The 24,968-nt window shown below is 36.5% G+C and overlaps 1 protein-coding gene across 1 annotated transcript in view; it reads right to left on the minus strand.

Annotated features, from left to right (window-relative positions):
* The window catches only part of LOC135072267 (heparan sulfate glucosamine 3-O-sulfotransferase 1), a 59,229-nt gene that overhangs the window by 13,315 nt on the left and 20,946 nt on the right, over positions 1-24,968 (minus strand). Inside the window, exons 2-4 of the mRNA XM_063966204.1 lie at positions 10,024-10,056; positions 9,716-9,937; positions 7,360-7,528 (exon numbers count right to left, since the gene is read on the minus strand). Of these exons, the coding sequence (XP_063822274.1) occupies positions 7,360-7,528; positions 9,716-9,813 (267 nt within the window). The 5' untranslated portion in view covers positions 9,814-9,937; positions 10,024-10,056. The remainder of the gene's footprint in view (positions 1-7,359; positions 7,529-9,715; positions 9,938-10,023; positions 10,057-24,968) is intronic.

The following is a 24,968-nucleotide window of genomic DNA, read 5'->3' on the forward strand; positions in this document are numbered from 1 at the left end:
ATTTTTTCATTACGTGAGAGTTATATTGATATAACCTAAAATTATATTCCGCATAAAGTGTCCGTCATGCAACAACTAATCGTTGAAAAGTTATCATAGAATCGATTAAAAGAAAAGCAGCAGGCTAATCTAGAAAATTACCTTGAATTATATCCTTAAATTTTGAAGCAAGACCTTCTGCTTCGCATTTTGATAATACAGTAGAATCTCGATTATCCGGACTTCGATTATCCGGATATCCGATTATCCGGACTCATTCTTCACAGTTTCTAATTACCAATTCTGGGTCTGGACCCATAAAAACCGAAGGCGCCGCTACCGTAACATGGTACAGACGTCTTCTTAGTTCATTGTTAAAAGAAATGGATGACCAATGGTCTAAAATTTAGATTTTTAGACTAAAAATGATGTATTGAAAAACCCTTTCTGTTGTAAAAAGTTGATTATTGTTTGATTTTACTTTGAAATCGATTATCCGGATTTTCGATTATCCGGAACACCCCTGGTTTTCATTGATCCGGATAATCGGGATTCTACTGTACTTTACTTAACGATAATACCTATTATGTATAAATATTCTTTATAAAGGTCTAATTTATTTAAATAACGTATTTATCATAGTTTTGATTTCACTAAAGCTCTCTAAACATCTACCTGGTAAATATGAAAATCTCAAGGATGCAGCGACGAAGTATAATTTATGGTTAAACAAACTTACCTTAAGTGAAGTTTGACCGTAATTATACGAGTCGCTGCATCCGAAGAGATTTTCATTCCCGCCCTACCCCTAAGTTTACACTTAACTTACCCTTACTTAACTTTAGCGAAATCATACTCTGAAATGAATGACGACTCGACGGTTGGAGGGGTGTGACGTAAGCGTGCCCCACTACCGCCGGATATCGAGTCATAACAAGTACTTTTTTGTATTGTATGCTCTAAAATGTTCGATGCCTAGTACAATGAGAAGTGGACTACCTGGTAAATATGAAAATCTCTTCGGATGCAGCGACTCGTATAATTACGGTCAAACTTCACTTAAGGTAAGTTTGTTTAACCATAAATTATAACCGTCAGGTTTTTATTTTTGTCATGGGGACCTGAACACAATCAATCTATTTTTATTAAATGACCCCCATTAAATCAGGGTGTGGCATAATAAATCACAAAATATTATGTTTATTTTGGAGACTGCAGATCTGTGATTTGTAGTAGGGGTTAATGGATTGTTTAACCCGTTTTTCATGCAAATTGTTGAATGAGACCGAGGCAGTAAATAATGGTGGATGAGTGACATGCATTTTTACAGTGTTCCACATCTTTGTGCTGGTCGCGGCGTTTAATCAATAGTACCTACAATGATTCACGGTCGGTGTTAGAAGGAGGTATTGGTTTCATTTTTACATAGAGATCCTAAATTGTTACTAAAATTAGGTAGGTACCTATAAAATTAAGTGATCTAAGTGTCAGTATGTTTATACATATATGTAGATTAAACAATTTTAAAGTTTAACATTGTTCACATCATCGCAATGCCTGCACAGAGTCAGTACTTAAGTAGAGGTTAGTAGATACTACTAGTAGGTACTTAGGTAGTCTACAGAGAGGTATTTTTTAAGGAAACCTGAATATTTTCCGCTACACCTATGTATTGAGCTAGTAAATTGAGAAACTCGTGTAATAAACTTGAACGTGTGGGTGTTCTTATAAAATAGAGAAAAGGTCTCAGAATAGTCTGTTGGGCATGTAAAAATAGAAAATATTTAAGTTTATCTCCAGAGAGAACTGTATTAGGTTCTTATAAAGCCTTGATAGCATATCGAAGTAAAATCGAGATATTAGGTAACACCAATAGCGCGATTCACGATCCGGTCGTTAACAAACGTTAACGATATCCTGTTAAGTAAATCCTTTTGTGAACAACTATTAAAGTTTCACGTCCCTCTTAAATTTATTTATGGCGTACTCAAACGAGATATAAACTCGGGCTCGGTTTACTATGCAAACGTGGCGGGAGATGCACGCCACCGCCGAATTGCTGAACCCCATGCCCATGGCTACAATAGAATAAAGATGAGTAGGCTCTGCATATGCTTACGAAAAAGTGCGTAAACAATACAACTAACTGTACGATTTTAACAATCTTACAAACGTTACGAAATTAAATTAACATTTACTAAAAACCTATGTCTAAATGTTTGATTTGGTGCATCCAAATATTTAGACTCAGTAGACTCTGCATAAATAAATGGATCGGTCAGTCAGTCTACTCTGGCTGGACGAACAAATTGTATAAAGAAGATTATTTTATCCTTAACGCGTAGTTTCACTGAGGAATGAGATGTGGGTTTACTGTTTCAAATTCTACTAAGCACTATCCTGAAATACAGGGTGTTAAGTAGAGTAGAGTGCTGTCATGGTTACTTAGAACACCAAGCATTAATTATGCTACGACAGTAGTAGTTACCTAACTAGGTACTTGTTTTTATTTTTGAGACTTAATAAACTGTATGCAAATCATTGAATACACAATCAGTGAGGTTTGGGTGTTGTATTTTTAAGGTTAACGATCTTGTACTTAAATGAATTTTTATTTCGGGCTGATAATCTATATATATAAAAATGAAACCCGTTTTCCGTTGTCACGACATAACATGAAAACGGCTTGACCGATTTGGCTGATTTTTTTTTTGTAGTTTTCTAATACTCTGTACAAGGTTTTTACGGAAAAAAATATAAAGAAAATCTCTACGCTAAGGCGGTACGAAGTTCGCCGGGTCAGCTAGTAAACAATAATTATTAATACAAAAAAATAAACAAAAAAAAATTAAAAATCTTGTTAATTTGATATGTGTCCCTGAAGATATCGCATCACATAAGAAATCAGTCAATTAGATAGTATGATCGATTTTTATAAGGTAAATTTATTAACGTTGACCTATGCACAAAAGGGTGGGTTAACTGTAACAATTTCCATTACGCCATAACTCTGAAGTACAGGGTGTCATAAAGAAGGGCGCTGTCGTGCTATCTGCAGAACACCACGCATTAATTACTGTTACGACCACGACTAGTGATGGGATACATCTGACGTACTTCCCGATTCATGTTATCGATTTTACGCTCGACACAATAGTGGTTTTATGAGATCGCTGACCTATAAAAGCGGTGGTGCGTTCAAAGTGATTAATTACATTTGGATACAGCAAATAAAAATGAAACATAAAAAAAGAAATAAGTACACCTGTAGAGGATAGTGACTACAAATCATTTATTGTTTTATTTAAATAAATGAGGTTAATATAATATTCTCATTATTACCAATAGTATGACAATTTGAGAAGAATTAACAGACCATATAATAATTAAGCCACTGACGAAACGAATACTTGTTATTTTAAGAATAAACTTATATTTTTACCAAAAATATTTTCTGCCAGAAACAGACGACAACACGTTTTCGTTGCAAATTAGCACGTGTCAGCAACCTAAGATGCCTTAAGTTGGATTTTCGGTGTGCATTCGAATACACTCAGTTATCGGTATCCAAACATCACTAATTATGAGTTTCGCGATAGGCGCAGGCCTACCTTGGGCTTGGTCGGCACGCCCACGGGAAACACGCACCGAAAGGGCTGTTATGAAACCGACACAAGGCTCATATTCTAAAACAACCATATCAGTTCTACGTTAATCCTTGTTTGTTTTACAAATACATTTCTTAAGTAGGTTAGGTTAAGGTACAGTTCAGAAAAAGTATCTAATAGGGAAAGCTGGTTTTTTTGCTGGGAATGGGTTTGATATAAAAAGGTATGAAATAAAAATAGCAAGTGCCAATTTACTGGTTTGCTTTTATTATCCAAATATTTTTGTGAAAGTGTCAACAGTCATCTGTAGTAGAAATAAAAATATTTCTTCTGCCTATCAAAGTGACTTTGTAAGCAATATTCAGTGTATTTCCCGCATTGAGGTTTATGCTAAGGCGACGCTACGACACACCCTGTATAAAATCCAACATAAGTGACAGCCATCTTGCGTTAGACAATAAGCGGTTTATTCGTGACATAACACAAGCATATTGTCGAGTGCGTGTTTAAATCCGCGTAAAATGCGCTTAAGGTTTACGGCCTATTGAATACGAGAATCGGTTCACGACAACATTGAGGAGATACGTGCCGATACAGTATGTTTGTTCATATTTGATAGCTCGATTGGTTTTAGAAAGAGTAAGCAGTCGCAATAAGTCGATTGTTCGATCAATAAAAAAATATCATCAATACGCTTCGTGTTACAATTTGGTCTACCGCTTAAATGTGGCTTAAGCTTCAGCTAAACCAATGCATGCAGATCGCATCGGCGATGGCGATCACTGCGCGCGCTTGCATAGGTGGTCATTGGATATGGGAGCGGTAGGTAGGTACTACGGGAAAAACGTGTCGCTGCCATACCTCAAGCACTGACTCAGCTAAACGCTATAGTTTTATACTTAAGTGCCACCTCATATTTTGCTATAGTCCAGTCAATGAATGCTTTAACGATGGTGTAGAGAGAAATCCGTGGAACACAATTTCTGACCTCGGGACTTTATTTAGACTAGTTAGGTGGTGAACATGACGTCAATACCTAAAGAACCGTTTGAGGTATATTTATGAAATTTGAAGCTGATCTTTATCTTGCAAGTCTCAACACATGAGCCAAATTTGAAGTGTTAATGCACAGTAGTTTTTGAGTGATGAGGAGTCAAAAGTGGCTCCAAGTGGTTCGTCTAAATATACGCACGGTGCAGTTCTCTCCCTGGAACTAAGCTTAACGTGCTCCCGCATGTCTATAATGTTTGCTCAATGTTGATTTAGTCGATTTTCTCCTAATGGGAACATGTAAGACAAAAATAAAATTTCCAATATTACAGACCTTCTAGAGCAGATGCCGCAAAAACTTTACAAGATTTATTTATTTTTATTTATTTATTTATTTTCCACACTTATAACTATCATTACAGGTTGACGCCTAATGCGATAGTATAACATACTTTGTTAAATAATGCTTAATCTAAACTTATATCTATAACCATATTCTAATAATCTTAACAATAACAAATCACGTATAGAGCAGCTATTGTGAACTCATTCAGAGAGCAAGCAAATAAGTCAATTCGATCCGCTAACGTATTAATAAGGCGCATGGCGCGAGTGAGCGGTGCCTCCCGCAGCAGGAGCGTGCGCGCGCGCGGCGTGTCCAGCAGCCGCGGCCGCCGCCTCCGCTCCACGTAGCGGCTGGGCACGCTCCACCGTATGTGTCCCAGGAGCTCAGGGTTACTCACCTTGCCTCGCATCAATTTAAAAATATATATGGACAGTGCGAGTTCCCTCCTCACCCTGAGTTCGTTATACCCCACCATGCCCAGAACGAATAAGGTGGGATACTTCAACGGGTAAAATGGGTACACCCCGTACCGTCTCATATATAAATATCTTATAAATTTGTTCTGAATCCGCTCGAGCATCACGCTGTACTTGGTTTCGTGTGGTGACCAAACAACCGAGATATAGAAAAACTTACTATCTCACCTGTAGCAAATTGAATAAGCTTTTTTTGGTTCATAGTAGTCATGTTACTAGGACACATAGTTACCGAGGATTAAGCGAAAAACCGAAAAGTGGTACCTTTAAACCCCCCTCTCCTCGCCGGCTCAAGGGCTAAGGGCGGGGACTTTTGCTATGTTCACCTCCTAACTAGTCTAAATAGAGTCCCGAAGTCAGAAATTGTGTTCCTCGGATTTCCATCTATAATGCTTTATTGACTGGACTATACGTGACGTCTGCGGAGTGATGAAATATGAAACGCGCCGACCTAACCCTCATTCTTCCTAATGATCTTAGACACATTAAGAAGAAATGGGCATAATGTGTAGCCCGGATTAAAGTGGGTCACGCACGAGGCCGACAATTAGAGTGATCTAATTTTCTCTTCACTGTCAGTAGAGTTTTAATAATGCAAGAAGCATACTTACGTCCGTATTCGCAAAAGATACTTGCTTAAGTGAAGCAGCAAATCGAACGCACAGCGTTGATTAGAGCCCTGTGATGATAAGTTCGTGTCACCCTGTGCGTCCACGCGCACTGTGAGACGTCATAGTATTGTTTGGGAATACGGGCGTAGTAAACAGTGTCAGTGTGTAAGTGACTGATCGGCAAAAACTTATCTAGGTACTTTTGAAAAAAGCATTTTTCCATTGTATTTTTTTTCCTTCGTGATTTTCGTTTGAAAATTTTGAGTAAATAGAAACGAACTAGTTTTAAGAGAACTTACATGAATTAAATTAATAGATTTAATGTAACACACAAGGAGTAAAGATATTAATATCTAATGTAAAATTTACTCCCAAACGCCATCGCGCCAGTATCGCCCATTCCATGTACTTTATGTATATTTAATAGAACTGCAGCCATGCTTTTAGCTGGAGAGTACAGCTGTAAATCTCCCTATCTGCACATATTACCCATAATATCGCGGCCGAGTGTACGTGAAAGTGCCTTTCATACGTGCCCGGGATCGAAGCAAGAAGTAAGTGGGTAATATATCGGAGTATTGATAACCGGGGCTAATATCTCACGGTGAAATTAGGTGGGATTATACCTTATACCATGGCGAGGGAAATGTTTATCACGGTTGGGTACGGTGAATTATTATTAGGTGTTTCTTGTTGAGGATTACGAGAATTTGTTGTGATTGTTATTTATAAATAGGAAGGGAAGAATATTTATTATGAGGAAGAGTGACAGCAGCGGCGCGTGACGGATAAGAGGGCAGCAGCGAGCTTCAGTGTAATACAGGGTGATATATGATAGAACAATTTAACAATACAACTTTATCTTAATTAATTTTAATCGTGATATTTTTCGCAAGAACAAATTGAAAATCTAATTCGCGGGTGTCCATATCATAAGTTTTAAAGGTTATGGCTTATTTTTCCACACCATTATGTCCATTAAGCTTTGCAGTTACTTTTGTGTACGTATTTTTTAATGAACGAAGTAAATAAATTATCCACATGTGCCAATTTTAAAACCGGGCGCGGCGGATAAAAATAATTAAATATGAAAAATAAAGTGTTCTTTACGTAAATCGATTAAGTAGTCGCTCCTAAAAATTTGGACACTGATTGCAAATTCACTCTGTATGTGTTGTATTTGAGTTAAATCAGTATTTTGTGGTTGCTCACCTGTATGCTATAGAGTGCGCTGTCATAGAGCACGTGGAAGGTGAGGAAGAGTGACAGCAGCGTGACGGACAGGAGGGCCGCGGCGAGCTTCGGCGTTGTGTTTATGTTTATGCAGTGTCGTGTCGTGTGTCTCTCACCTGTATGCTATAGAGTGCGCTGTCATAGAGCACGTGGAAGGTGAGGAAGAGTGACAGCAGCGTGACTGACAGGAGGGCCGCGGCGAGCTTCGGCCGCGACACTCCCACCACCAGCACGCAGTCCGCCAACTCGCCCTCTGCCGGCCGGAACGAGGAACGAGGCAACCATCTGGTAGAAAAGATTATTATTTTAATTATATTACTAGCTATTGACTATGGCTTTACTGTCAGCTAGATTTAGTCCAGTGGTTTAGGCGTGAAAGAGTAGCAGTCTGGTAGATGGTACACTTAGGCTGAGTTGCACCATCTAACTTTTACCGTAAATTTAACGATAACCGGTGTTTTTTGTATGGAGTTTGACAGATTTTTGACGTTTGTCAAAGTTAAAGTAAGATGGTGCAACTCAGCCTTAATGGCCTTAATGTAATATTTGTGGAATGTGGATTGATTTGATACAGTGATTGGGCATAATTCAGTACATGATTCATTATATTCGACCTCAGGCAAGCTAAGGCCTGAATTAGACTGGTTTGCTAATGGGGAAGATGAAATACTTATGTAATGATTTTAGAATTTATATTGTATTTTATACGATTATTCTTTACTTTTAAATAGTTATTGCAACAATTTTAGTATTTGTATTGTATTTTAGAAGAACCCAAAAACCCGTTATTAAATTAAAATACTTTATTTGATTACTTCCTAGGCATTTTGCAGACATTAGAATGATTTTAGAATTTATTTTGTATTAAATCCAATTATTTCATATTTATTATTTAATTTAATTATTTAAGATTTTTATTGTATACATTTTAGTATTTTAAAAATTAAGATAACAGCTAATTATGAAATAAGTATTGCATTTGACTAGTTCCGGAGCATGCCGTCGATAAGTCGTTTTGAACCGGTCGACTTTCACTGATGGAAGGGGAAGTTACCTTATCGCTGGCATGCCGCTGGACAGTCAGTTCGATTTGACCGTTCAAAGCAAGAGGTACTATTAAGATGACGTCATAATGTCGGAATTGTGTAAATCAGTGGTGCTGAAATACAAGTTAGAACAACCTACAAGAGTGTTTCATTTCACTTAGGTGCAGTCGAGAAAAATATCCAATCTCACCAATTAAGAAACTTTAATATCTACTACGAAAAAACTACTGTTTTACATTCCATTTCCCACACATTTTTCTCATTGTCGTTTAAGGTTCGCAGTAACGGTAGCTTACCAACTGATCCGATATTAATATCGTAATTGCTTCCTTATCTTTCGACAGACCATTACCGTTAATTGCAGTGATTCAATTTGAGTGAATGGTAAGATAATACCGGCCAATTGTTTTAGTGAAATCAAAGCTACGCCTTGCTGAGTTACTTGCATTGAAGGTTTGAAGTGACAGCCAAAGACACTTGCAAAAAGGATTACTTACTATAAGCTGTAAACGATTAATAAGTGCTATGTACTATCGGCAACAGTGTTACCATTGCTAGTCATGTCATCTCGTTCTATCGCAAAGAATCACCATTTGATTAGAGCGAGAGCAAAAACGGAAATGGATAGTTAACAGTGTGGCCGTGTGTACAATATAGAACAGCTACTGTACACAGCTTCGGCTGATGTTGCATAAAATTAAAAGGCAAAAAAGTATGGCAGACGATTGAAAATAAATTCAAAGGGATGCTTAAGGAATATCTGCAAGCCCTTGCTCATTACTTGGAGCAATTCCTGTGTATAGTCACGTCTGATAACTAGCTGTTCAAAGTAGCCTAAGGCCGGTGGTGCTTAGTGCGCAATATACATCAGATAGCGGCTGTCAAAGACTAGTGAGATGGCAGAAGGGACACTTACAGAATGTCAAGAGGCAGTGACTGGGAGCAGCTCCTGTAGGTAGCCTTGGGCCGCTGGTGCTTGGTGAGCAGCGGACTCATCTGATAGCGGTTGTCAAAGACTGTTCACATTACAGAAGAGACACTTACAGAATGTCAAGAGGCAGTGACTGGGAGCAGCTCCTGTAGGTAGCCTTGGGCCGCTGGTGCTTGGTGAGCAGCGGACTCATCTGATAGCGGTTGTCAAAGACTGTTCACATTACAGAAGAGACACTTACAGAATGTCAAGAGGCAGTGACTGGGAGCAGCTCCTGTAGGTAGCCTCGGGCCGCTGGTGCTTGGTGTGTTGTCGCCACTCGACAGTGCCTATCAAAAAATATAAATATTGCAGAAGGGACACTTACAGAATGTCAAGAGGCAGTGACTGGGAGCAGCTCCTGTAGGAAGCCTCGGGCCGCTGGTGCTTGGTGGGCAGCAGACTCGTCTGATAGCGGCTGTCAAAGCCTACTAAGCTTGCAGAAGGGACACTTACAGAATGTCAAGAGGCAGTGACTGGGAGCAGCTCCTGTAGGTAGCCTCGGGCCGCTGGTGCTTGGTGGGCAGCGGACTCATCTGCGCGCGCGACTCCATGCGGCTCCCATCGATACGTCACTTCTACATCTAACTTCCCATCACAGTCATTGCTTGATTAAAATTTACAGTGCAGTATGTAAAGTAATATTCGGTTTAGTTTTTCAAGTCCTCTTTTGTGAATCTGTAACAAGAGCTAAACAATTAGAGCACCATATTACTTTTCTGAGTTTAATAATAGGTAAAAAAGTAAATATAACGTCATCATACCATATTACATAAGCCCGTAGACTTCTCCTGAACCTGTAACAAAACATAACCGAAATTAATGAGAGTCATAAATGTAGGTAAAGGTACATCTTCCATAATCTACCGTTTAAGTTGTAAGTTTATTAATTTCATACAATTGATTACAATACGCCGTTTAAGTACCTTACGTGCTTAAATAGGCTATAACTCTTTCTACGGAGTTAGCCTACTGTATCTTGTATGTGCTATGGCTCGCAAAATCGCGGTTTCCAAATTCAGTCCGTGAATGCCACCGTACCTTACCGAGTTTACGAGTCTGCGGCTAGGTAACTTCACTTTACACGTTTTCGCCTTTGTTGTTCAGTCAGTGTACTATACAGGTTGCCCTGTACAGGTGTACAGGTATACAGGTCACACTCGCCCTGTTGCTTAAGACCGGGTCACCGGTTGAATTTGCGGTCCAACATACAGTGGTCGAACTGAAATTTATGAGGTAACCAAAATGGTGAGAGCTAAGCTGACCCGGCAACGTTTCGTATAGATTTCAACGGCAAGGTACTTCAGTTTATAACCTATTTTTGCTAGGTTTACCGCTAATGATATGTTTCTATGTATCCGTTCGTTTCAACCAAATGACGTCCACTGCTGGACAAATTCTATGTAGGTACCTATTAATTGGCATGAAATTCTTGAACTATACAATTTTAAATTATAATTAGTACACGCAGCTTCATGGTAATAGATTTTCCATATTTAGTGATACTAAAGTTGACATTGAATAGATATCTCTCATTCAAGGCAAGGCTTTTACGTCAAAAAATAAATTATTTGCCTTCACGAGGCTAAGGTAGAGCGTTCTAATGACAATAATAATTGGAAATTACACTTTGATTTTCATTCCAGCTAATAAGCACATCGAACATTCACGAACATTTGTAGATTTAATTATGAAATTTTATGTACCTACGAAATCATAGAAACAACTCCAAACTCTTAACTCCCACGTAGCTAAGAGTTAAACGAAGGTCGAGTTAAATTAAACATTTCAGATTTGCATTGCGCCGTAAAAAGAAACTTCCGGCCTCTACTTAATGTGCCATAATAGAAATGTATATGCGGTAGAACTCTTCCTCACATCATCACCAAACATCGTCATCATTTCTGGCACAGGACGTCCACTGCTGTACATAGGCCTCCCCCAATGATTTCCACGACGCCCGGTCGGTAGCGGCATGAACCAGCGCCTTCCTTTATAAAGATTGAGGACGTCGCTTTTCAAGTTTATAGGTATGGAATTCGTATCTACAGCACTTGTTAGGTTTCTACTACTCTACGAGAGTCTTAGGAAAGCTTTCAAGAAATATTTTTTCTTGGAAACAATGGAAATATCTACCTTTTTCTTTATTTGATAGTAATACGGAACTATGCTCGCTACCCTATTTAAATATTTCTCGAAGCTTCATACTTAACAGTGTCAAATAGGATAAGAATAAGGATAACAGCTAATTAATTAGTTAATTAAGTAAAAGTTTTTCCTTTTTTTTCGAAATTTAAAAAGTGACTATTTTGGCCAGCCCATTTCAATACTACAAGCTTCATAACAGTGTTACTAGTAGTCAGATAGCAAACCGCACTGCCACTAACTCACCTCTAGCCTCTCAAGTCGTGAGCTAAAAGCCAAATGGGTAGTTATGGTCATAATGGTCAACCACACGAGTTACAGCAAGCTTTCGGAGTATAACTCAGCTGTGGATGCTTTTACGAGCTAGCGTAAAACATCTCGGTGTTTGGAATATTTCGCCAAACCTAACCACTTTTTAATAGGGTCGCCAGATGTTCTCTGTTAATTAGGACACCAACGTAATTTGTACACAATTGTTTTTGTACCTTAAAACCTGGGACATTCATTTTAGTTCTCAACATAAAGGCTTGTGACCCTTTAAAATTTACTAATGTTCAATTTTGCCTTGCAAATAGTACCCAATTACTTTCCGTATTAAATTAATTTGTCTTTTGACATAATTCTACTAATAATAAACCTGTCTTTAATTTGTTGTCCTAAAAACCATCTTAATTAAATAAGCTGCTCAAAGTTAGCAGAGCACAAGATCTCGGAGAAGCTGTAGTTAGATTTTACTAAAATATTTAGAATATTTAACTAAAACTTTTCAAAACTCAAACATGTTTTGTTTTTTTAAATGGAAAGTTTTATTCAAACGGTAAAATTATGTTTACCCTCACGTCAACACTACAACGAAAGGTCATCGATGATTGTATAGAATTAACAATAATGTCTGCAATTTACTGAAGTTCAAACTCCAGTGGCATTGTGAACAGCAAACTTTAAATAAAAACAAGTGCTTTAGTAGGGTAGTTCAACATAATACAGGTATAATACAATACGTAAACCAATCGATTACTCTCGGATTATTCTGATATAAAAATTATTATGATGCGTGCTTAAAACTCTTTAAAAGTATTTTCTTTTAAACTAACTCTTTTAATTTTGCAGCACGATGACTAGGCTTTTAAACACAACCCAAAAAAGCTAAATGGTTATAAAAGTTTACACCTTTTTTTCCATAAAAGGAAATGTAAACGTAGATATTGTGTTTTTATTTCTGTCTTATATTTTAATGTCCTGAAAATTATTTTTTTATGGTAACCCACATTTTTACGGCTCTGGTTGTACTATAAGTATTCTGCGGCTCAGGAAAGGAATGACACATATTTAAAAATAAGCGCTTTTCCAGCACCGTATTTTTAATTTGTATTGCATATTACTGAATGTCATGAAAAGCCATAATTATTCACGCTTGCTTAAAAAGGTTTAAAACATCAGAATGTTAAACCGTTTTCAGTGCAAATTATAAAGCAATTTTTGATGTGGATTAAAATAACTATTAAAATGCAAATTGAAATCCGTTTTGGGATCGATCAGCTATTTGGCTAGTCGGCGTCGTTATTGCTTTAATTACAGCAATTTTGATCGAACATTTAACCATATCTCTCGTATTTTCTGTTATAATTGGTTCAGTTATGTTTTAAATAATATGATTGTGCGTTAATTTTGGAATGGAACGTAACTCACACGTTATTTTGAATACAAAGAATCATCATCATTATCATTTGGTATCCACCACTGCAAAGTAAGGAATAGGTACCAGTTTTTTTTTATATTTTACACTAGCTGACCCGACAGATGTTATTTTATAAATTAAAAATAGGTGAACGTACACTTTTTCCCGAATTTTAATAGTTTCTAAGATATCTTTTCCATTTTTTTTACTTCAGCGGATATTTGAACGTCAAATAGGTCAATAAATAGATACACGAGTAGGTAAGCAACACATATCTATCAAATTATTTTTATTTATATGTGTTTTTATGTAAAAAAACATGTAATCATTCATGTGACAACCCTGTCTATTGGTGGTCCGCATCAATTAACTTTGCAAGCGTTCAATCCAGTTTCAGTAAACAAAACTAATCGACAAACGTACCCCTGACCGCTACAGTTACGGCTTAACCGCTCATTTTTAACTGTTGGTTTACGCTAAGTGTTTACATTGTGAAGTGTAAACTGAGCTTTTGCGCCACGGTTTCATTCATTATTCGTTATTATAAACTTTTAGTTATTTATTCTGGTTTGGTTTGATGATTCAAACTTAATAAAGTTTATCAAGCGTAGCGAAATCTTGGGTGAACTTATTTGGAAATTAGGGTTTTTCCTAAAACAGTTTTCAATAGATTTGTATTAACTGGAAAAGAAACAAGAATGATTTTAAATCTATTTGTATAACTTAAAAAAAACTGTCTCAGATAGTATTAATGTTAATTTAAAGTAAAACATTTATGATACATAGGATATCCTAAAAATTTATCCAGTTCACTAGAACTATGCAACAAAATATCAACTTCCACCTTCGGCCTGATCGTCACATACCATCAGGTGAGATACAAGCCAAGAGCTTCCTCGTTGTGGATAAAAAAAAACAAACCTTATTTCAATTTACCGTATAAGTTTATTTCAATTCACTCTATTTTACTGTTATTCGTGCCTGCACTTCCCTTCAGCTTATGTGCTCATTTGATTCTAGCAACATTGTATCCCGAAAAACTAGGATTAAAATGTAAAATTCAACAAGCCTACAGTGTTGCTGCATCCAAAATATCCCGAACGGATTGCACGACTTTTAAAATTTACGAGTTCCATTCTGACCTTGCTAAGCGGCCTCAATTACGCTACACACTAAAAATTTATTCCCTCGGCTAAACTGCATCCATAATTTAAAGCACTCTGTAGCATTTATTCGAAAGAAAAATGCACATTTCCAACCGTGTGACCTTGCAGGGGCGGTCTAATGGAATGAGTTTTACCACTGCGACTAAATAAATTTAATCTTGGGGAACTGCAGTTAAAAATTAAAAAGAATTTCGCTGGGTATTCCTTGAAATATTTACAGAACGTACAAATTTATCTTTTAGCGTGTATTTAGTTTATTTTCCCGCTATTAAATGTACACGTAGCCCAGCAGTACAGCAATACAGGACAGAAGAATTTACAGTCGCACAGTATGTTATGAGACTGTATAATCGGACATTCTCATTTATTTGATGAACCGTATAGAGCTTAGTTATACAAACATGATAGTAAAACTCCCGTTTGAAAATTCCAAGTAGTTTTCGCGGTATAAAAATTCAAAGTTACCTATTTATTTACTTCAAAATTATGCAAAAATATTCTCACTCGTTAACTAATAACATTTAATTCAGAAATGTTATAGTACTTCATAGATTACTTAAAACTACACGTAATAAGCGTATTAAGTGCTTCGTAAACGCATTCAGTTAATTAGGAAAAATGATTTTAGTGATTTTTGTTTTTATTTTTTTTCTCAATCATACCTTAATATATGCAAACATTTTTAATTGCAAGATATAGTCTGATATTTCATCTAATTGTATAAAAAAAATCAGCTTTAAATTCCGTGATATATTGCGCCATATAGAATTGTAAATTTCCCATCACTTTTTGATAGCAATATTTCTTTTGGATGTTTAAATATCATTAGCTCGATTGTACCAAATTATTGTATTGACATTCGATTTACATAGGTTTCAAATCGATGAGAAAATTATTAAAGGTAGGATAAATTCGACTTCCTAGATTTGTTTACATACTTTTTTAGTTAGTTACTTACATACAATATAAGTTAATATAAGGGTGTTAAAAAAGAAAAAAGACTCGACTTGAGAACCTCCTCCTTTTTTTGAAGTCGGTTAAAAACAATGTGAATGTGACTTTTTAGAACCTTCAACACTAAGCACATAACAGGCGGGATTTAAAACTTTTTAGACATGAATTATTCCTTCCAAAATTGTCGACCCTAGACTCGTAAAAATTTTATTAAGACGTTTTATGTTTTTTCTCAAATATATCACGGAGTTTAAAGCTGATTTTATTAATACAATCAGATTAAATATCAGACTATATCTTGCAATTAAAAATGTTTGCATATATTAAGGTATAATTGAGAAAAAAAATAAAAACAAAAATCACTAAAATCATTTTTCCTAATTAACTAAATGCGTTTACGAAGCACTTAATACGCTTATTACGTGTAGTTTTAAGAGCTCTATGAAGTATTATAACAATTCTGAATTAAATGTTATTAGTTAACGAGTGAGAATATTTTTGCATAATTTTGAAGTAAAAAAATAGGTAACTTTGAATTTTTATACCGCGAAAACTACTTGGAATTTTCAAACGGGAGTTTTACTATCATGTTTGTATAACTGAGCTCTATACGTTTCATCAAATCAATGAGAATGTCCGTTTATACAGTCCCATAACACACTGTGAGTCGTTAAGATTTTGTGCGGCAATTTCATAGTTTTGTCAGTTTTGTGCCACTGATAAATTGACATTGACAAGCTAGGACTATGTTAGGGGGCAAAAAAAAGTAAGGAAGCTTTTTATTTTTGATACAAAAAAAAACAATTACATAATCGACTTGAGTATGTATGCTCCCTGGAATTAGTTCCCCTATGGTTTCTCCGTAATGGTGTCCGTTATTCTAATTGGTATAGTTCTGAAAAGTTTCATCAGTGGAGTTTCAGCTGAATCAGTTTGTAAGCTTTACAAGGAATCCATAATCGAGTTCCTATCGATGCAACTTTGACCTTTGGATCGGTAGCGGCAGCACACATGAGCGGTCCTCACCTTGCGGGCAATTTTATAGCGCCATCCCCTCTCGGAGTCTCGGGCCTGACAGGTTTATAATATCAGAGGGGTGAAGGTCAGGTCAAGGCCCGGTGCACCGCAAATATTAATAGTGCATGCGAGGCCGGCTGTCACGTGTAGGCTATTCTAGGTCCACCTCTGGAATTGATTTTACTACCACGTAAGTCTAAAGATAGCAAGATAGTAGAGGATAGTAGGCAACCACTGACACAATAAAAATTAAAAAGCTTTTTTTATCACAGAACACAATAGGTCCACATAATGATTGTGGATTTGAACATGATATAATTTTAAATTATGAAAATAAAGGTCAGGTCACGGTTCACGGTTTTCATTTTATTTTCAGTCTCATTAGTACTTATAGCTTTAGACTTGAAATTATTTATTGCTGGGATCTCCTTACAAAATGGTTTTGGACAATAGCATCTAAGAATAAGTCGTATTTTAGATTAAAACCTCTTGGTCTTTATCGTCTTTGCAGGTTTCATGATGATTGGTGATTTTTACAAATACATCGATAAGTATCTCTCACGTGAGTACAGCATTATCATATTAGCAAAAAAGTAGGGCAACGTACACACACGAGCGTAAAATTTGTTCCAAGCCCGCCAGCAAGTCCGGGCTTCGTTAGAACATTAATATGTATGACGTCATTTTGTCAACTTTGTACCAAAACAATTCGTGTAAAACAGAAACGTCGGCTAATTAAAGAATAAAATTGGCTCGTGGAGGCTCTTTTTACGGTCAATCATAAAACTGCCTTTACAGTACAACATAAAGTTACGTACCTAGAATTTTTATGTGATTCAGAAGTTTTATTCCGAAATTAAATTCGCTCGCCGCCCGCGGATTTACATGTTTTCGAATGTTCAAGCCGAAATTTTTACGACTTTGAAAATAATAACGAAGTGAGCAACAATACGATTCGAAGTTAATCTTGTAAAGTGGGAATCTTTTGATTCGACCGTCAGTGTTAGAGGCATTGTAAAAAACTCGTTGATTGTTGAAAATGCTTTTGAAATTTGAAAATGTTTCGTGTTTTATTGTAGGAATCTTTTGTAGCCATTTACATTGGATTGCCTAAATAACAATACAGATGTTCAAAGCCTGATATTAATTTGGGTATTAAATGAATTTATGTTTAACTTTAAAGGGTTTTTAATGAAATACCTATCCACAAACGCTATAAAAGTCCTAACCACACCGATATACAAAATTAATTTACAGTACTTATTTTAAGTATTATCCTCACGGGCAACATTAATAAAGGCCTTAGTTACAAAGTGCCGGCGTTAAAGATAACCTTCTCCAATATTGGCCAATTTATTAGATTGCTCCAGTGGGTGATAAATGTGCGGCCCCCTTATGAAAGTAGTGTAATTTGGGAACACCAGGTATTTTTGTCTCCGTCGATTCTCAAAGTTATTCAATTTCTCAAAGGATTTGGCCTATTTGCGCCAATGTTTAGGATTACGTAGCCCTGAAGAAAAAAACGGAACCTTTATTTACAGGATTTCTTTGGCCGTATGTTAAAACCTTAATTAATTAACTTAATTGTTACGAGTAATACTCGAGACCTGCAGTCTATTGGAGCAGTGAAGAAATCAAACTTCCATGTTTATTTATTTGCTGTTAATGCTGTTAAAAACATATTTGCAGTCGGAAAACTAGCCGCCAGCTACTATAAATATGAAGACAACAGTTTTTAATTTCTAGGATTAAATTAAGTTTGTCTATCAATCAGTCAAATCTTTCCGTTATTAAACCCATGTTCAGTACTTTAAAACCTTCGATTTTTGATTCCTGTATCCAAATCAATTACATACCTACATTTTTGTACGGAAGCCTCAGTGCATGAATCAAACTCACGCTTGACCAGCTTTTTCATTATAGGTCGGCGTGCACAGCGCTCGTAAAGTATAATGCGTCCGCGACGCGATGCCTTGCAATTTTCGCTAAGGCCAAGTTTGCAAATGGTTTCGTGACTACAATCTGATTCAATATCTACGTGCAAGTTCTATTTTTGAATCTATTATGCATTCTGATAATTTGTAAATGCATGCAAGTTCTATAAAGTAAGCTTTCAATGATAATTACATTTGTACTTGAGATTCTTGTGAATGTTAATACATTCATTGGATTTTCATATACCTTTACCTTTGTCAACGTAATGCATGCATATTAACGAACACATATTATTTTAATGTACTTATTGCTTACTGTATTTATTCCGAGAATAATATTTATTGCATGGGGTCTACTTGAGTGAGGTAGTGAATTTTTCAGGTGAAGATTAAATTTTCATCTAGCGTATAAAACCGTTTTTGTAGGCATGCTGCTAAGATATCTACGCACATTCCGAGCTATGAACATTTTCAAAGTAATTTTAAAACTTTAGCAGTTACATGACTTTTTCAATAGAGGTTCTCTCCATTTTGACTTGTTCAAACAAGTATACATTATCCTGATCGGAAATTGGCCCTTACGCGTTAACAACAATGTGATGCTAATAACTCAGCAGCTCTCGAGGGTTCATTGTTGGTAAAGGGCAAGTCATTCAGTGTACAAGTGGATGGCCCAAAAGGTTGGCTCCAGGTTAGGGTTACCAGATGAAAAAATCGAAAGTCCGGAGAAAGCCCGATTTTCATGGAAAAATCCTGAGATTTTGTTGCAGTTTGAGAAATTTCTCTGAAACGTACTGAGCCATTTCAAAAAGTTACATTTTTATTGTTTTTATCCACACTGTGGATTACAGGGGATAAATAAGTGAAAATCAACACTTATTTATCCTCAGTAATCCGCAGATAAAACAATAAAAATGTGACTTGTTGTGCAAAATTACTTCAAGTAGAGAGATACTGCAAAATTACTTCAAGTAGAGAGATACTCAATATTGATAATATTTATTTACTTTGTTTAACTTTTATTTATTTCCACACACATTTACACTATCTTTACAGATTTTTCATTTTAATTAAAGAAATCTTAAAAATGTAGGCAATGTTACCTATTTCATTAGAAATTCCAAAAAATCCTGAGATTTACAAAATCCGACAGCAATCATCAGAAAAGTCCAAAAATACTGAAAACGCAGGACAAATCCTGAGATATGGTAACCCTACCGTCCTCCAGGTTGTATCTTTATGAAGGGCGACACCTTCTCACAATGGGAGGGACCGTTGCCTTTTTCACTTGTTGGTAATAGTTTTTGGATGGGAAGAGTTTTATTGTTGTTCCACTTTTTGGAGCGTTAGATTTGTGCTGTGATTATGAATGAATTTTTAAACATGGCTTGTCCCTTTCTGTTGCTATCGTTTTAAAACTAGTTTTGTTAGTTTTCAACTTTTCTAATGGCGGCTAAAATGACACAACCGCATGGTTTCGTACCGCTAAGGCCTCAGCCTCGAACTTAGCGGGCAGCGGGGCGGGAGCGGCGGCGGCGCTGGAGCGGGGCGGGCAACGCAGACCCATTCTCGAATCAAGCGGGCAGCTCGCGCGGCGCTTTAGCGGCGAAGTGTTGTGTTCGGGGTTGTGTTGTCGAGATATTTGTTTTTATTCGCAAACGAAATGTCTGGACAACGGTGACAATTTTATTTCGATTCAAATTTATTCCTAACGCTCGATTTAATGTGGGCAAAAGAAGGAGTGCGCTGCCCGCTCGTTGCCCGCTCCCTCGCCGCTGCCCGCTCGTTGCCCGCTGCCGCCCCGCTGCCGCGCCGCTGTTTTCGAGAACCGGTCTATTTGATTTTACGCATAAGATCCTGCCGCTCCCGCGCCGCCGCCGCCGCCGCCGCCGCCGCCCCGCTGCCCGCTAAGTTCGAGGCTGAGGCCTAAGACAGTAAAATGAACATTTTCTACTTTTCCTGTAAGTTAATGGTTGTTTAAAATTGTACTAATGTAGGTACTCGAGTACGACTAGTGAGAAAGTTCTTAATGAGCTTTTCTGTATTCAATAAAAACGAATGATGCCAATTATAAATTATGTAATATTTACTAAACAAATCAACTGAAGTTCTATTCTTATCAACTTTTATAATGATAGGTAGTAAATTAGAACTAGGAAAAGGTTAAACTTAAAGAGTTCAACCGAAACATTTAACCTCGACATTTGGAGTTATAATAATAACTGGTAATATGCCTTGTTGAGCTCTGTCATTACCGGGGTCATGATTGTAATTTGTAAGAAAGCCTTCAAATTCAGGGTATGAAATGTTAAGTAGGTTTAGGAGTTGACGAAAGTGCTCAGAATATTATTGTCGAAATGTTATTTGGGAACAATTTGAGAGTCAATTCAGGACAATCTTAGTTAAATTCTGGCAATTTGTTTATTCTCACTAAGTTTGCTTACAAAAAGCTTATAAAGGCTCCAACATAACTTTTCAACTCCTCAAAAAGAAAAAGAGGGACTTAGACGGACACTCCGTTTGTCACGTCTCTCTGGCGATATTAATTTACTGAGCTTTGCAGTTCCTTGAAGCTGTAAAAGTCAATGCAATTCAGTTAAAAGCATAGTCTTTTTACAGCAAAATTAAATAAATAAACTGAAAATAGTTAATTAAAAACTTATATTTGAGTGAGATTGTATAGAAGGCGAGTTTTCCAACTGCAAAGTAAGTTTGTTTCTTAGTTTAATTAATAAGTAGGTAATTATTAATTTAATGGAGTGCAGAGGGAGATTGGGATTGGAAACTTCAGTGCCTGAGACGGACACACTGTTGACCTCTTCTAGATTTAACCCTATTAGGTGGGTACTTAGTACCTATTTACCCTACATTACAGTTGTAATGTCAGCCAATAACGTCAATAAGTACAAGTTGGATTGATTCTTCTCATCTTTCTTTAGAATTTCTGTAATCTTTATTTAGTATGTAACTACTATTCACATGATTTTCTCCAGTTTTCTCATTACCATTTGCACTTTTTTTGGATTATTGCGTTTACTTTTTTCTTTGATCATTCTATCAAACCCACTTTACTCTAAAAACAAGTTGTGAGGCATGGGAATAGTCCCTTTTACCCGCTGGGAGAGGGAGAGGTGGCGAATAACCAAAATCGACTTGTAAAATGTACGCAAAGTGCATTGATGAATACAAATAAGTATCAGGTCTTATTAAAAAAAGTACCTATAAATACGAAATAAACTTTGCGGTAATCTATGTGTTTTGGTAGAGGTACACAAATTATAAAATTACTTACATACATAAAAACTTGAACATTGTGTAAACGGGTAAGATAAAATGCATCACAAAAAGTTATACAACTACAAACGTATAGATTAGTATGTAATGGTACAACAACGATCATTCGCATACTGTATCCCTACCCCTACAGGTAAAGTATTACAAGTAGGTTAAGGGCAATTTTGTATAATACCCCGTGGCAAGGGGATACCTACGGATGTAATTTGAAAGAACATACTCGTACCTACTAATGACCCTCGATGACCGCACGTCCTCCTGCCTATTTTTAGTTAACTAGGTACCTACTTTTATTTTGACACAAATCAATCCTACCACTAACGACTCCATTTAGTAAAAGTTATGGTACTTTTAAGGGTTCCGTAGTCAACAAGAACTCATAATTTTTACCGATCGTCAGGCCTCAGAGACTCTTGGTTCTAAAAAGTTGCTGTTTCATATGAATCTAGTAGAATGATCTTAAAAAATAAAGGTTCATACTTACACGTGGAGGAAAAACACATCGTTACTTTACGTGGAGTTTTCCAAGAATTTTGTGGGTGCGTCAATACATCAATTATTATGGATACCCAATACTCAGCTATCAAGGCTGGGTTGCACTTTCTTACTTTAACTATAACAAACGTCAAAAGCTACAGTTAAAATAAGGTGGTACAACAGCCTTAAAATGACTAAAATTGATAACGGAACCATTCACGACTGGCCCGATACACACCAGTTCTTTTTGATACTGCCCCGCTCCATTCAACGATTGACTCCTATAAAGTTGTATGGCCGTGGGCGTGCGTTCTAATCTCTATAATTCGCGCATGAGGACCCATAACCATAAAAAATAAGATCTAAAGGATTTTCATGCGTGGAAACTGCTTTAATTATAAAACGTTTCGGGAATAACGTCTACTCAAGATAAGTGAAGCTTTATACGCCATTTATGCGTCGCAAAGGAGAAAGCCTGAATTACAATTCGGTTGTTTATGAATATAAGCTTTGAAGCGTTTAATGTCTTTCTATGGGTATTTCTTTCGTTCTATGGGGAAAAATTTGATGAATCAAGAATTCCTTTCTTGAAAATTTAAGACACTTGAGGAATCAAGAACATTCCTTTCTTTGTTTAAGACGCATAGCAATAGCTCGAAATAAGTTTATAATTGTATAAATTATGTGTAGTATAATTAGACTTCGAAGACTTAATTACAGCTTTGATTCAGTAAAGGACGTTGTAATTGCTTATTTAAAAAGTACCTACTCATTTTTTACTCTTTTTTGCCACGGTAATAGAGCCAACTGAGACCCGTCTGAAAATTCTTAGCAGACTTTATGTGGTAGGTGCTATTCACTGAACTTCGCTAAATTAAAGTTCACTGCACATTTGGATGCATAGTTATAGGTCACTGAGCAAGACCTTTATTTTAACGGATTACCTAACCTTACACCTACAAGGACACTTAACTTCAGTGTTAACATTTGACTTTAAAATACATTTAAGTACCCCTTTATTTTAATATCGAATAGAGAAAGCCTGGAAGAAAATCCTGGAGTTTACGAAACATAGGCTACTCGTATCACGGGTCGATCGGTTGTTTTCAAAGGATACACCAATGTTATTTTTTAAACCGGAGCCAGCGTAGGGTGAATCTAAGAGTACCCGACCTCTGCCCGCCCCTCAGGTTTCCCCATTACCATAAAATACGGAAGCCATAAAGCGAGCCCGCCAAATTCGGCTCGAGCTTAACATCGATACTATTATAACAGTAAATATGAAAATGAACAAAACCACGGCCGTATACCTAGAAATGTAAATTCTGAATACATTAATTTAAAGCAGACCGTGTTTCGGTATATTTACATAAATGTATGACGGGTTATTGTCGCTGAAAAAACGTGGGAATTGGACGATTCTATTTTTTTGTACGTAAGGCTGAAATTGAAACGATCGGAGGTACAATGAGGATGCCCAGCCGAGCGGAAGATCAATGAATATGTTGTGCTTATTGCATTTTATTAACATTTGTATCAGCTTCGTATGCCGATTTACACTGACAATCGTGCTCCAAATTGGAGTATTTATTTGTGTTTCCGCAGTCTATAAATAGGCTGAGTATTTAAAGGGACTTTTAGGCCCGTATTTCGAAACGATACACTAACATAAATCAAGTCTAAATGTGGAAATTCAAGCAATCAGAGACTTGACTCTGTGCTTGAAACTATTACTACTTGACTACTTTTATGAATCGAGTATCATTTCATGAAAGGCATTAGCAACATAGTACCTATTCGTGTCAATAAAAAGTTAAATAAATGACCTTCCTATAGTAGTATTTGTTGGTTGTTCGCCTTTTCAGTTCCATGGCGACTGTTGATACACACGCAAATCATGAACTTGAATACGTGTAGCCATAGTCCATATTTAGACTCTTAATACCAAATTAACATGCATAAAAGTTATGAATGTCGCAAGCTTATGTAATATTTCAAATAAATGAAGTGAAAATGAAGTTTCTACATTAATAAATGAAAAAGCTTGTGGTAAATGTGTCCCAAACAAGAAATAAAAATGGTTGTTGGGATTTTTCCATTAATTTCATATCAATCGCATGAGACTTCTCAATAAGTCACTGTTTGGCAATCAGGACTGCCTGTCCACTGCACGCAAATGGATGTAAATCAAATTATTGAAGTAATCAAAATTAAAAAACATGAAATACCTAGCTACTCAAGCACCTTGGAGAGAGGAGAAACCAAAACCATTGATTTTATTAGATAAATACTTAGGTTAGGTAAACCTGATGATTGTCCTATATCATCGGATCATACAGGATGTATATGTATAACAACGCCAATAGACCGTATATCATCGAGACACCCTGTGGTATATAAAAACGCCAATAGACTTCAGCAATCATGCAAATAACTCCGACTAAGATTGAAGTAAATAGTCTCAGTCACAGTCATGTGCAGAAAGAAACCTTTGGTTACAAACTGATATAGGTTAAATCGTGAGATCCCTAACTCGTAACATGAAATAACGCTCACATTGAGTCAACTACGTTCAATTTAAATCACGCGACTTTAATCTGTTCTTATCTATAAATAATAATTTATTTGTATCTTACTTGGTGTCATTTCATATAATATATGGCTTTCAGTTGGGTCTCTTTTTCACATCAATGTATTGGCGCGAACCATAAATAAGTATTGGCATTTCATACAGTCAAAAGTCAACGTCCTCAATTCCTTTTTCCCTATTTATTAAATGCTCATTCCACAAAACAATTTAATAGTTTCAGTCGAAGAAAAACGCTACAGAGAGAGATGTCGAACGCCGCGTAATCGGCTTTTCTAACGGGAAATATGTTTTCCATCAGTTTGTTACACGGAGTCGAAATTTAAATGCTTCGGGAATGTTTTTTGCAAACAGGCAAATTGTTCAAATTGAATTTTGAGCCTTGTCTCAAATTTGAATGTGGCTCGATAGTCGGTTAAGCTCCGCTCCATATCTGGCCGTGATGCCAAAATTGAAA

Source organism: Ostrinia nubilalis, chromosome 5 (genome assembly GCF_963855985.1).
Source record: "Ostrinia nubilalis chromosome 5, ilOstNubi1.1, whole genome shotgun sequence".
In the NCBI taxonomy this organism is placed as follows: Eukaryota; Metazoa; Arthropoda; class Insecta; order Lepidoptera; family Crambidae; genus Ostrinia; species Ostrinia nubilalis.